This window comes from Poecilia reticulata, chromosome 6 (assembly GCF_904066995.2).
Source record: "Poecilia reticulata chromosome 6, P_reticulata-male-v2, whole genome shotgun sequence".
Lineage (NCBI taxonomy): Eukaryota > Metazoa > Chordata > Actinopteri > Cyprinodontiformes > Poeciliidae > Poecilia > Poecilia reticulata.
Window position 1 is genome coordinate 1,528,137 of NC_088835.1, and position 14,619 is coordinate 1,542,755.

Here is a 14,619-nt window from a genome sequence, read left to right on the forward strand (position 1 = left end):
CGGGCACGGAAATGTCCCACTTTCAAATGGATACTGCGAACGAATCTTTTCAACTAAATCGACATAAAGCAGCCCAGTGCCAGGCCGCTTATTTTGGATTTAAATCTATGATTTGAGAGGGAAAACAAGAATTTTGTAACACATGGAAATTCTTTACACTCTACATGTGTCAGTGCGGAGATTCCTTGACTCGTCTTTAAAAGCATCACGTTTCTCCTTCTCTGGGCTCGACCTGTCAGGTCTGACGCGGTCATTGTGGGCGCTGCGTTGACAGTCATGGAGGAGCAGTGCAGCGGGTCTGTTCAAATCGCCAGATAACGTCTGTTCGCTCTGTTATTGTCTAAAATGGGATCTGTTCTGGTGAGTGGCCCTATTTGGATGTGTTTTTGTCAGGTTAGTGAGCAGTTGGCGCAGACACGGAGAACTCTCGCCGGTGGCGGGCAGGAAGTTTGCTAGCTCTGTCAACGCTAAGAGGATTTCCAGAAAGGAGTTGTCAGGAACATCTTTATAAGTCCATGGAACTCCGCTTTTACTTTCTCATGCATGACAGTCACTTTAATGTGACCGATATTATGTATTCAAATAGAAACAAACACCATGTTATGAATTAAAATAGTGGTAACACAAGAAGGCTGAACAGCACAGCTGGGTGGGAAGTAAAGCAAACTATAATTGGCTTATATTTGGCCTGACGGTTTAACTATGAGCTGCAGATATTCTATCAATCCTTGAATAACACATTCTCTATAGATTTAATATCTATACATAAAGCTGACAGGTGTTCAGAATATTTTAATGGGAAGAATGCCAATTACAGAGTATGATGCCACCACCGCCATGCTTCAGTGAGAGCAGGGTGTTCACACATTGGTGTTTCTGCTGTGCCAAACATACATTTTGGAATTGTAGGCTAGAAGTTTAAATCCGTAACACGTTTTTAAACAAAGTTTTGGGAGATCCTAGCCAGGTCTGGACTCAGTATTGGTTTAAAGTTGTGAATACTTACCCAATCAGATTATTGCTGTTTTAGAATTAAGATTTCTGTTTGTTTGTTTGTTTTTCTGTTGATACTAAGAAAATCTGGGCCAAAGTAAAAAATGTTATGTTGTCATTCTTTAAGTCCCTGAAACTTGATTTTGAACACCGGCGTGTACACTTTTGAGTGAAACAGTACAACGCTGAACCGGGGAAATGCAAATTTTAAGAAAGAAAGGAAAAAAAGTCAGAATTTGATATTTCTGTCCCTGGTCTTTGTCTTCACAGGACGATCCGTTTCTAGAGAGACACTTCAGTGGACATAAAGATGTTGTCACCTGTGTAGACTTCAATCCAAACCAAAACCAGCTGGGTAAATGCTAATGCTAATGGACTTGCAAACCATTACATGCTTTACTGTATTCAAGTTTAATTAATTTTTTTATCTCTGTCTATAGTCTGGTTGATGTAAAATAACTTGCCACAGGATAGCACAGTACTGAAGTGGTGTTCAATGAATCTAATTATATTATGTTCAAGTACTATTCAATAGTATTTTACATAAGGGTTGTCCAAAGTGTGGCACAGGGCCATTTGTGTCCCTAGGAATGATTTTGTGTGGCCGTCAACCACAGTTCAAGAATGGCATAAATTTGATATGGCAGCTCCGACAGCTTATGGAAACGCAAAAATGTTAAGGTGCAGTTTTAAGGATGGGAGACTTTTCAAGAAAAGATAGATGCATTTAAAAATTCCTAAAATGTGAAATGTAAATTGTAGTCTATTACCAATCACATTTGTCCTTTCAATGTAATTTGACAATTTTTCATTGTTCTGATGACTTACAGATACATTTTCTACAGAAATCAGATTGCTTTGTTTTGTTAAAATATAATGTTTTTAGTTTAATGTTGAGAAGGTAAGAAAAATAGGTTTCTGCAATGTTACAAATGAGTATTATAATTCAGTTTTTACTTTCAGCTTGAAATCTTCGTCCCCCATGACAAATAATCTGGACATCACCGCTCTATGTTGCAAACTGTCCATGGTTGACCACATTCTGAAATGCTTTAATGCATCTTCATGTGTGGAATGGAACGATGGTGAGAAATCGTTTAGAAAAAAAAAAAAAATCTAAACTTTAAAAACTCCCCCACTCACCTCCTTCAGACTAGCCAGCAGCATATTTTAAAGTCACATTTTATATATGCAATATTTTTATAACAACTGAAGGTAACAGTTATTTGATTGTGCTACAATGTAGCACTGTAAGCCTGGAAAATACTTAATACTGCTCACCTGTATAAATGATGGAGTTTTTCTACATTTCCCACAAAGTTCTGGATATTCTGGAAACGTGTACAATTTGCTTTCATCAGTTTGCAGGTCTGAAGTGGCCCCCTGATGTCTGTGGTTAATTTGTTTTGTCAGCTTTATCTTATATTTTTACAGCATAGTTAAATTCCCCAGGTTGGGTTAATTTTCCATGAACTCTCAAAACATATCCAGGTTATAACGCTGACTGTTTTCTTCAAAGCTTTGTATATATGTGCGAGTGTTCTCCTGATTTCAATTTCTGTTGTTCTTCCTCTAGCTACAGGATCAGTGGATAGGACCCTGATGATCTGGAACCTGGCCCCGAAGGCGAGGGCCTTTCGTTTTGTCGGGCACCAGGACACCGTCACGGGGCTGCAGTTCTCCCCGTTTGGGCGTCTACTGGCTTCTTCGTCCAAAGACAGAACGGTTCGATTGTGGACACTTTCCTTGTAAGCCAGACGATTTTATCTGCACAGTTTTTGTTTCTCACATTTAGAATGGGGGATCTAAAATCTTGGTACATGAATGTTCAATTTGGACTTCAAAGCAGATTTGACTTGAACTGTGTGTGTGTTTGGGATAGAAAAGGAGAGTCCTCGGTGTTGAAAGGCCACACCGCCGCGGTACGCAGTGTGTCTTTCTCCCATGATGGCTACAGCCTGGTCACTGCGTCTGATGACAAGTCGGTTATAGTGTGGAGCGTCCCACGGCGGTGTTATGTCTACTCCCTCAGCCAGCACACCAACTGGGTCCGCTGTGCCAGGTATGGAAGTGTCGACCTCTTAAGCCCCTTCTTCGTTGTTCATGCCTGGTTGGGTTTTAGCCGAGTTGAGTGTGTCTCCTTTGACGGTGTGTTCCTCACTTTTCATAGCTGTGTTTCCATCACAAATGTGCGCAACTTTGTCATTATTTTGCTAATGTTGAACAAAACAAAACCCAACTATTTTACAATTGCGTAGTTAAAATCGCATGTGAATAAGTTGTTAAAAAAGACATGCTGTGCCATCATCCTCCTACCACTTCCTGTTTTCTTCTTCGTTGTTCCCACCAGCAGTAACATCTAGTTATTGACTCATGTGATGTAAAAAAAGTGTTTCCATTGCAGTTTTGCAAAATCTATTTGATACGGCTGAAAAACCTGCCTCAGCCCAGCACAAAAACCTGAGACTTTTTTTAAATTGCCATGTTTCCATTCAGAGAATTTCCTTTCGTAATTCCAGCTTTTGACGGCCAATGGAAACGCAGGTTGTGCATGCAGGAGTTGAGGTTGACACATCGAAGATGTGATTTTGTGGATGTTGCCCTGGGCGACGTGGTTTTTCCTAAATCTATTAATATATTGCTCGTTGTGGGTTTCCCTGTCCAGTTGACGCTCTTCTGCCGAAATTGAAAAAAAAACAAAAAACTGTTTGGACTTCAGGACTTATCAATCTACATTTTGCCTATTACTACGGTCTCTTTGTAGATTCCATGGGTCAATCAACGAATCAGGCTGCTGCCAATCAAATTCAGTAATTCTTGATGCGCAGATGGTTCCAAAATCCAGACAGAATCTGCAAATGGAGACGAATTTGGCCGGGCTGACAGGCAAAGAACTGGCTAAAGCCACGCCTGTGGAGAAAGGGCTTTACAGTGCCTTCCAAAAGTATTTACACCCCCTGTAAGAGTACTGATATCGTACTCTTACACTTGAATGGCCTTTAGAGGAGAATGGAAGGAATACCAGTTTTGTTTTTCATGCCTCATTTTTCTTCCATTTCATGGTTGCACACTACTTTGGGTTGGTCTGGGTAAAAATCCACATAAAATCCTAATTTTTAAACTTAAAGTTTGTGTGTTGTACTGTTAGAAAATGCAAAAAAATCTGTAATAATTGGGTAAATTGCTGTACAGAAAACCCACAAGGACACATAAAAGCACTGGACTCCCAGCTACTTTAAAGTAATGTTTAGTAGAGGCAGGTAGAAACAGTTTAATTAGGTTTTAGTCTGTGTGTTGAACACATTACATGCTAACTCTAGTTTATTTGTGTAGCACATTTTAGCACCAAGGTAGTACAAAGCGCTTTACCCCTTAAAAACATGATATGCTTACTGTATATGGAACAAGCAATAAACATTACACTTAGTCAAATTTCATCATAAAAATAATGAAATATATTGATTAAAAATCCAGTTATTATGACTCAAAGGTAACTCTAAACAGGTGGAGGTGGGGGTGGCCGACCTTGATTTAAGGAATATTGCAATTTTTCAGTTTTCTGGAAGTTTGTTCCTGAATAGTGGAGCATAAACTTTTTGTTTGCTTCTGTTCAGATTTTCTCCAGACGGGAGGCTCATAGCGTCCTGCGGGGACGACTGCTCCGTCCGTCTCTGGGACACGTCCACCAAATGCTGCATCAACACTTTCACCAACTGCGGAGGGTAATTCTGTCGGCCTGTTTCCAGCCGAAACGCGGTTACTTGTCAGTGGGTGGAGTTGGCAGAGTAATTGGTTTCGGTGGAATAATCATTGCATCTGTTCCAGCTCGGTCACGTTTGTCGACTTCAACGCCAGCGGCACCTGCATCGCCTCGTCAGGAGATGACAGTTGTCTTAAAATCTGGGATTTGCGAACCAATAAGCTGATTCAGCACTATCAAGGTATGGAAGGACCACTCAGCCGGGGCTGAAGAGGCTCCGCGTCTCCTCTCCAACTAATTTTCAAACATGTTTCTGCACATTTAGTGAGATTTTCATACACCACCCTGCATGAACATCACGCTAATTTTGGGCTTTTGAAGCAAATTTTACATTCAGACTTGCACACCGGCACAAATTCAAATTTTTGGCTAAATGTTTTTGGCAAATTGCAGAGAAAACAAACTCTTTTTGTAGTCATGAACAAGCTTCTGTCAAACCTCTGGCTGGATATTTGAGCACTCTTACCAAATGTCATGCAGTTTGTTTCTGTTTGTTCTGGTACCGACTCAGCTTTGAATTGTAATCCTTGAATTTTCCTCTTGCTGAGATAGGATGCTGTTCCAGAAGCTCATTATGCCATCGTGTTTCAATAGCCGTGGGCCAATTACCTTGTCGTTATAATACAGTGTTTTGCTTTGAGCTTTATTCCTATTTTTTAGTTTGTTTTGCTGCGTTTTCAGTCCACAGTGGAAGATGCAATAGTTTGTCCTTCCACCCGTCCAATAACTACCTAATCAGTGGCTCCAGTGACCGGACGGTAAAGATCCTGGACCTGCTGGAGGGCCGGCTCATCTATACCCTGCATGGACACAAGGTAGTGTTGCAGCAGAGGGGAAAACAATCTTCCCTTGTCCTTTTCTTTTGCTTTTTAAAAAAAAAAAAAAAATCCTTCTGCTCTTTTTTTACTCTTTTGTTTGCCTTCTCGCTTTCACTCTTTTTTCTTTTGCTCTTTTATCCTTTTTTGTTTTCTTTTACCTTTTCTCTTTCACTCTCTCTTCTTTCTCTTCTTCTCTTTCACTTCTCCTTCCTGTTTGTTTCTTCCAAGTTCCATTTCATCATGTTTCTAAGATAATGGCCTGAGTCATTTTTTTCCAAAGCTTTTTTTTGCCTAAAACATTATTTTACTAAGGTGACGATGTCCTAACACCACCCGCTTTACAAATCTCTTGGTAATCTCTCATAGGATTGTGGAGCATATTGGGACGAGAACTCTTTAAAAGTCTTGTTTTATTTACATGACAAATGTGTCGTAACCATGGTGACAGTATTAATCCATCCATCCATCCATTTTCTTACACCCTTGTCCCTCAGTGGGGTCGGGAGGGTTGTTGGTGCCCATCTCCAACTAGCGTACCGGGCGAGAGGCGGGGTCACCCTGGACAGGTCGCCAGTCTGTCGCAGGGCAACACAATATGTGCACACTTGGCTGTTCTAATTTAATGAGGACATTTTGAACATTAAGTTATTTTCATTTCTTTGTGACATTTATTTGATTTATGGTTTATGACGTTTATTTGAATTATCTTCATGCTCAGGGAGCTGTAATCGCTGTGGCCTTTTCCAGGCTTGGAGATCACTTTGCCTCAGGCGGAACTGATTGCCAGGTTGGTGTGATGCGACTTTCTTTCCTAATAGTTTGATAGTTGTTCTCCACAATGTTACTAATTTATGCAGTTGATCAACACTTACCAATATATATCTTTTAACTTCAAAATGTAAATATTTTTTATAAAATAGAATATTGTCTTGCAGTTGAATTTGTAACTTCTCAATTTTCCAAATTTTTTTTCCTGCTTTCTGACTACAAACCTTATTTCAGGAGACAGAAAGTGAATTCTTGATTTCATTATGTGCTTTGACTAGGCTATTCTGACATATGAACATGCTAACAGACGTAAACCATTTTATTGTAGCTCTGGCTGGATCTTCCGGATAATTTATTTGCAATCTTTGGTAGTGATTTCTTGCAAGTGACGTCAGTTTGGCGGAAAACAATAATGACAGAATATTTTTCTTATGTAGAAACTGTTGCTAACATGGGAGGATAATAATTTCTGTCACATCTGTCTCTCTGTTGCAAGGCTTACTTCAATCTACAGTGATTGCAGTTGCATCTGTTCTGATGTTAACAGAGTATTCTTAAAACTAGCTGAAAAATAAATACATTTGTCAAACAACAACATTGATGTTGCTGGCAAAACGATGGCAACAGGTTTGTGCTTTCAGCTTAATGTAATCTGTTATACAATAATGAACACACACACACAAAAACAGCTGTTAGACCGTCTCTAAACGTTTTAAACTTTGGGTTCCATGCATTGGGTTTCCCTCCTCAGGTTCTGCTGTGGAGGACCAATTTTGACCGTAAACGTTACCGGGACGTTCTGCTACAACACAGCCGGAGGTCCACCCCCGATCCTCTGCCCCACCTGTCTGACATTCACCCCAGGGCACCCCACACCCACCTCCACGGCTCACAGCCTATGGGCATTCAGGTATCACCTGCTTCACCTCCCAGAATCGAAAATCGATGAATTGTTTCTGTTTTAAATAAAAAAAAAACAAACATGCAGTTTCATTCCAGGCTGTTGGTTTTCCCATCATACCGATTCTTTTTTGTTCACAGATCAATCCAGTCGTGACAAACACGTTGTCCTCCGATCCTCAGGTCGTAGAGGTCAGCCGATATCACCATTTCAACAAGGTAAGGCGACCAGCAAGAGGAAATCTGCACAATTACAGCAAAACGGGAAATCATCACTGCCTCTGATCTACTTATTGCTTCTTCTTTCTCTGCCAACTCTATGAAGTGCCTCAAATTGTAACATAGTAAAGCAGGGCATGCCAATTCTGCCACTAGGTGGCAGTGCAGGCCAGTGTAGAGTAATGGTGTATGTCTTATGTCAGTGTGACTTGTTTTAATTCACACAGAACGATGCACGTTTTGTCTACACGTCGACCTGTCTACAGCGACCAATCAAAGGCAGCTGGTCAGTGTGTCCTGACTTTGACTTGCAGAAAGCAGTTTCTCACAGTTTTGCCAGCTCTAAAATTCTGGATGTGAATCGGTCTTATCCGCTTACTCTGCAAATGTTGATCCCGGATAAAGCTTGGAAACATGAGGAGGATGTGGTTTAGTCAGAATGTTCAGGTTGAACGAGTATTAGTGTAAACGCTGCAGTTTCTTAGAAGAGCTGGCTGCTTGGTTTAGTGGAAGTTGTAGGTAAGAGGTTCCATCCAATCCGGGGCTAAAGTTTATTTAAGTTCAGAAGATCTGTCATGGCTGCCGAGTCCCGATCCAAGGAAAGAGTTTCAGATTTATTGTATGCAACAATGATTGCAACAACTGAAAACAGAGAAGCAATGTCAGCAACATGGTCATTTGAGAATATATGACATTGGTTTATATTGGTTATTGGCCATAATATCAATATTAATAAAGGATAATGTAAATCGGCCACAAATATTCATATATTCATATTTTTTATAGGTTTTTTTTTTAGCTCTAGTGGCCTTTATTTGAGAGTGCTCAGACAGGAAAGTGGGTAATGAGAGAGGGAGAGAAGACATGCAGGAAAGGTCATCAGGGCGGGACTTGAACCTGTGACGACCACATCGCATCCCCACCGCAGTACCCCATATTGGTGCAATCCTAATGCTATTTTAATAGCTGTATAGATGCACATATCAAAGGGTTTCATTTTATTTTTTATAGAAGTCTTCTTCCTACAGCAGTTGTATGTGGGGAGTCAGTTAAAGACCATTTTATCAAAGATCATATTTCTCCAAGTTTAAAATACCTGTTTTATTGCAACTATCTTCTCATAAATATGAGACCAGTTAGAGTATTTTTACTGACTATTCAGTAAAAAGCCAAGTTGCTTCATGCTTTCATAGCACTGTATGTGAAATGGATAAGAATGAAGTGTTCATTTCTTGCTTTGACTTGAGAGAAATGGATGCCACCAGCAATTCCACATCATCTCTCCGTCTTCATGGGCTCAAAAGTGATCAGAGATTAGTCGCTCTTTTTATCCAGGTCTTGGATCCAAACCTAACATTTACAGTCATGTCGGTTTGTTCACTTAGGAGCAGTGTGTTGCCCTACATCTAATTGTAACTTGTTCCCTGCAATTACCTCCTGTGTGGGAGGAAAATGGTGAATGAACCGAGCCAAGTGGAAGTCATTTATGATGAGGACGGCCAAGTCGGATATGTGGTTTTACTTCAAGCCTCCATTAAGGACACAACTGTAAATCAGCCGCTCACGATTTGGACAGCTGTGAGGTTGAGGAGAACTCTGAGCAGTGCATGAATGAGCCAACGAAGACGTGAGTTTTAAGATACGAGTTCTGTTTGTTTGCAGATGTCAGTTCTAAGGAAACGATCCACTCACATCACGTCTTAATCTTTTTGTGTCAGTGGACAGTCATAGTTTTATGCTATCTGGTTATCACCCGTTTCTTAAGTTGTTAAAAATTTGCCTCAAATGTACAATAGATTCCACACTGTTGTTGTTTATGAAAGCAAAGCAAGAAAGGGAAAACTGTGTGTGAATGCAGTTTTGTATTGGCTGTTGGATCGTGCAATATTCATTTGCCACTTTTAGGTAAAATAACTCTTTGACATCTGACTGTGTTAACTTCAGATAATTGAGTTTAGATCTGGACTCTGACGCCATTGAGACGCGTCTAGTTTCAGCCATTCTTCTATTGACCTTTTGCAACTACGTCACATCGAGGAGCTATGGTGAACATTGGAAGTGGGGATGTGAGCATTAAACGCCACGACTGTGATTGTTTTCCAAAGTTATTTATGCCAGTATAGCCATGGTTCCTTCTTGTTCATGTCCAGCTAATTTGTCTGTGGAAGTAGCACATCTAGTTGGGGCTCATAGACGGGGATATTTGCAAAACATAGAAACAACTAGATTAGAAACTGACCCAAACCTCCCCCTCCTGACATGTTTGTTGGTATGATTAAAATATTGACTTTGCCTGACTTCACGCCACATGGTTTATACCACTATGTCATAATGGGTGATCCCATTACAACAGAGCAGACCCAAACGCATATTAAAGTCTAGATGTTTACAAGTTCTTGTCGTGCATGGTAGGCTACATGACGATGGGGAATTTTCTCCATGGTTGTCGGTAATTAGAAATGTACCTTCTCCATAATATAATGGAGAAGGTACATTTGTCTACTGGAGTAGACACTCCAGTCTACTGGACTGGAGTGTAAACAGTCATTAAAGGGTGTGCATAAGGGGTTATGCACACCCCTTATTTGAAGGGGTGTGCACAAGTCTGACATGACACTGTCGTAAACATGACATCTATCATGAACATGAATAAGTCTTTATAAATGTTTATGACAGTTGTCATGAAGTGTCATATTTTTTTACAGTGAAATCGACTAAATAAAAGTGATTTTAGGAGAACCAGGCGTTTTCGTTTTTTTTTGACAAGTTTTACAAGAGTCATTTTGACGTTTGTCTTAGCGGAGTTGGCCGCTTTCTGAAGAGTGTGATGTCACTTATGCTGTATGGCATAATTGTCTGACAGCTGAAGTTTGACTAAAATGGGATCATAAAACTTATCAGATGGTCTCAGACTTGACTGTAGAATATTTGGCATAGAAAGGATGAAGATGTCCTTAAGTCCTTCTTCCCAAGTCCAGGTCTATTCTGTAACAGCTGAAACAAACATTTGTCACCAAATGCATGCCCTCTATTCTGTGTGTGATGCTTCAAATCATTGAGAAAATAAGACAGTTGCCATCTCTGAGCGTTGGTTAGGGAGCATCTGTAGTTTAGGTTATTTTGTGTTTCAGTTAGTTATTTCTCTTCTCTTTGTGTCTAAAAAAAACCCTGTTTCTTTTCCCATCCATGGGATGGAAGGGTAGAAATCCACGTGCCAGCTCCTGGGCCCCCAGGGGCCCTTCACAGCGAGCAGCGGTTCTAAAAATAGTGGAGCAGGAGAGTTGCCTTCTCGCTTAGCTCAGTTGCTGCACATGCATCAGTTTTCTCTTTGCTAAAAATAGCAGCAGAATGTTGGTCGCTTTAGGGTAGCGTGTTCTAACTCAGAGTACCTCAATGAACTATGGTGATGTTAAAGCATTTATCACCTTTAGCTTATTACTAATATGTTTTGTCTGCATTTTCTCCGTTTATGCTGATGATCGTCATGATATTTTCTATGCAATCTACTAGAGACAGAGGGACGGTGAGTTTATGAAAATGCCAGTCCTAATGGAGGATAGTATCTGCGTTTCCACAGGCCATAAAATTGCACAAATTGGATTTACGAAAATAAATTCGCTCAGTGGAGAAATGGCTGTTTGGAAAATACCCAGGTTTTTAGATAAAAAAAAAAGTTTTTGTGCCAGGATGAGATGGTTTTCCTGCTGTAAAAACTGCAGTGGAAACACATTTTTTCGGATCACGTTTTTTTTTTTTTTTCAAACCGGAGAAAAACAACGAAGAAAATGATAGGAAGTGGAAGGAGGACGATGTTTTTAATGACTTGTCGCATGAACAAACTTAATTAATGGAAACGCCGCAACTACAAAATTGTGTTTTTTTTGTTTTTAGACATCAGTGGAATATTGACAAAGTTTTACTCATCTTCTATTCAGATAGCTGAATTGAACAGCTGTTGACTGACTTCCAACTTAATGACACATTGTTGCCACCTACTGGACTGGAGTATAAACAGCATGTTAGCTGGGTCAGGGAAAAAAAACAATGTGATTTTAATTGCACTTCTTATTTAATAGAAACATCGTAATTGCTAAATTGTGTTTTTTCAGCATTAACGGAATATCAATAAAGTTTTAAGCACATTTGTAATTGAAAAGCAGCTACTGTCATATTTTAACTGAACACAAAGACCTGAAGTCACTTCAGTGTCTTAATTCAGATAAAAAATGTGCGATGTGTGTGTGTGTACATGGTGTGTACATTTGGGCATGACTCATCGGGTATGGGTGTGAATGTGAGCGACGGTCATTCATGTTCAGATTGGTTCTGAGCGGGGAGCCCCCAGCCCCTCCAGTCAGCTCCTATCAGGTGAAATCCATCATCAGGGAATGTTCCATCCTCTCCCTCTCTTTCGTCCTCGTCCTTCCCTCTGGTCTTTCCTTACCCCCTCCCACCGTTCTTCATGTACTCAGAGTGCTTTCCCTTCCGCTCGGCATCCTTGTTCCCCTACTCCCCACAAACACCCTCCCCATATCACCCTAATGGGTTCATGCGTAGGCATGAAGATGAGAGAGAGAGAGAGGGAGAGGGATTGCAGAAAGTCCTGAGGTGGTTGTGTGGGTGGTTAGTCTGGGATGTTCCTGTCTAAGGAAATTCTCCAAACATCAGTGACCTCTTGAGCAAAACACATGATTCTTTTTTGGGGGATTTTCCCTTCACTTTAGCGCATGAAATGTTTTTATGCATAAAATTTCATTACGTTCTGGAACTCAAACACCACATTAAAGGAAAAAATACTTCTCTTGAACCGACTGAATCATCCCATTGTGTAGGGAGGCAAAGAACTCACTGACTTGAGACGGATGATAAAATGTTCTTAAAAATATCCAGGAAGGACAGCTTTTTTTATTTATTTTTTTTACCATAAATGGTGCTTCACCAAAGTGTAACTTGGTCTTTACACCAACCTTGTTTAGTCCGTTTCCATCAAACTCTAGTTCGTTTGTCTAGAAAGTCTGGTTCATTTGTGCAAAGTGAACTCTGGTCCGCCTAAAAACCAAAGTCTCAGTTTGGCTAAAGTGAACTCTGGCGCGGTTCAACTGCATATGTGCACACCAGAGACTGCTCCAAAAGCAGGAAGCGAAGTAGAACAGGGCATTCTGGGTAAATGCAACTAAAACAAACTCATGAGTCTAGTGCCAGTGGGAGAATTGGCTCATGGTCTTTTACCAACAATCAGAGAATTCCTGCAATCGCCAAAATTTGATGCCACTAAATGTTTGTTTACATTTTATGAAGAAGGAAGTTGTGCTCATTATCTTCTTCAGAGGTTTTCATGTGCTCATTGTCTTCTTCAGAGGTTTTCATGTCGTTTCCTTCAGTGGTTCTTGGTGCAGCGCCGCCACAGGCAAGGAGGGGGATCAGGTTATGGGCAACACAGAGTGTGGTTGGTTCGACACAACCAAGCACTGAACAGCTGTCTTCCCTTCTTAATATAATAACACTTGACACATTAAATTTAACAGTAAATCAAACACATTAGATTTTACTTGCACCTTGTTTTTCTTTTTCTGAGCATTGCATAGAAATGCTCATATAGGGGTCTAATGCAAAGCATAAAGACCTCTTTATGCTTTGTATTATATATTCAGATCTAGCACAGTTAGCATCACTCTAACCCTATTAGGTGATATATAAACATTTCACCAAAACCCACTGAAGTACATTTGTACTTATTGTATCCCTTGTTGATAAGTAGCTTGTGCTTCGACTTAAAATAGTTTTTCAAACAGTACTTTCTCTTTTATATTAACATTTTTCTTATATTACTGATGACCAAATGTTCCTAAAGCAAATATTTGTGTGTGTTCATGTGTGTGTTTAAGAGGTGATTAGATGGCAGACGGTTAGATTTGGTTACTTGTGCCGTCTCTTATGTCCTTGCAGACGTTAGCAGTGACGCCAGTTAGACCAGACAAGATATTCTCTACCAATGCGCTTCTTATCGACCTTTGTGTGTGTGTGTGTGTGTGTGTGTGTAAAATGTTATCACTTACCCCATAAATGTGATTATTGCACATTCCTAATTGTAACACAAGTTTAGGGTAAATAACCTGTTTGCTCATGCTTAATGACTGCACTCAGGTGTATCATCAAATGTGAGATTAAGCTAATGCATGTGTGTATGCGTGTGTGTGGTGCTACATTAGCACGGATGACCCTGCTCCTCTCAAGCTTCCTGTGCAGGGGAAGTATTGGATACTTGACGACTGAGAGGTTGAGACGCCAGATTTAAGTGCTGTGGAGGGTATCATGAGTGAGAAGACACGACGGAAACGAGATAAAGATAGCAACAGCTACAGGGGAGAGGGAGGGCTCACTTTCCACCAGGACACAAACTCCCAGAGGCTGCATAACACCCTCACACACACGCACACACATCCATGCTGTGGCGCACTCACCGCTTTCATTCATGCAAAAAAAAAAAAACCCAAAATAAACAAAATGCCTACAGTGTTGCACATTTATTCTCACTATATTTTCTTGTATTCTCTTAATCTCACTGTCGCTTATACGCACACACACACACACACACACACACACAGCCTGCTGTGCATTTTTTATTTTTAGCAGTTTAAAAATAGATGGGAACATGTAGGCACTTCACATGATGTTTTACTGCGTTACATGTGAAATGTGATGTTATAATAGGAGTGAGTCGGATGATTTCATATCTAAATGTGGAATGTTTTGAAATAAACACAAAAGGCTGTGATTCTGTTGTTGGAGCTGTTGTCTGCAAAAATAACAGTTGAATTTTTTTTATAATTCAAGTTCCAGTACAGTACTGTGTTAACTTCTTCTCACACCCTAACAGAGGGCTGGCCAATAAATCAAAAACGCAATAGACACATAGATAATATGATTGATGGAGTATTCAGTAATTTCACTGAATTCTGATCAAGAACCTCTAATGGTAACTGCTCGAATTGGGACCAAAACTGCAATATTTGTTACATGTTCAGCTGGTGCGATTTGCTTTCACACTGCATTGTGCCAAATGAAACAAACCCTTTGGACAACCTGTATACCTCCTTGCCTGTGGTGGCGCTACACCGAGAACCATTGAAGGAAATTGCATGAAAAACCTCTGAAGAAGAC

The 14,619-nt window shown here is 40.3% G+C and overlaps 1 protein-coding gene across 1 annotated transcript in view; it reads left to right on the top strand.

Moving 5' to 3' along the window:
* The first annotated feature begins 44 nt into the window (after window positions 1-44).
* The window catches only part of poc1b (POC1 centriolar protein B), a 37,792-nt gene continuing 23,217 nt past the window's right edge, over window positions 45-14,619 (top strand). Inside the window, exons 1-10 of the mRNA XM_008410629.2 lie at window positions 45-360; window positions 1,264-1,348; window positions 2,570-2,741; window positions 2,876-3,055; window positions 4,608-4,715; window positions 4,819-4,934; window positions 5,435-5,568; window positions 6,290-6,358; window positions 7,091-7,249; window positions 7,381-7,458. Coding sequence (XP_008408851.2) covers window positions 346-360; window positions 1,264-1,348; window positions 2,570-2,741; window positions 2,876-3,055; window positions 4,608-4,715; window positions 4,819-4,934; window positions 5,435-5,568; window positions 6,290-6,358; window positions 7,091-7,249; window positions 7,381-7,458 — 1,116 coding nt within the window. The 5' untranslated portion in view covers window positions 45-345. The remainder of the gene's footprint in view (window positions 361-1,263; window positions 1,349-2,569; window positions 2,742-2,875; window positions 3,056-4,607; window positions 4,716-4,818; window positions 4,935-5,434; window positions 5,569-6,289; window positions 6,359-7,090; window positions 7,250-7,380; window positions 7,459-14,619) is intronic.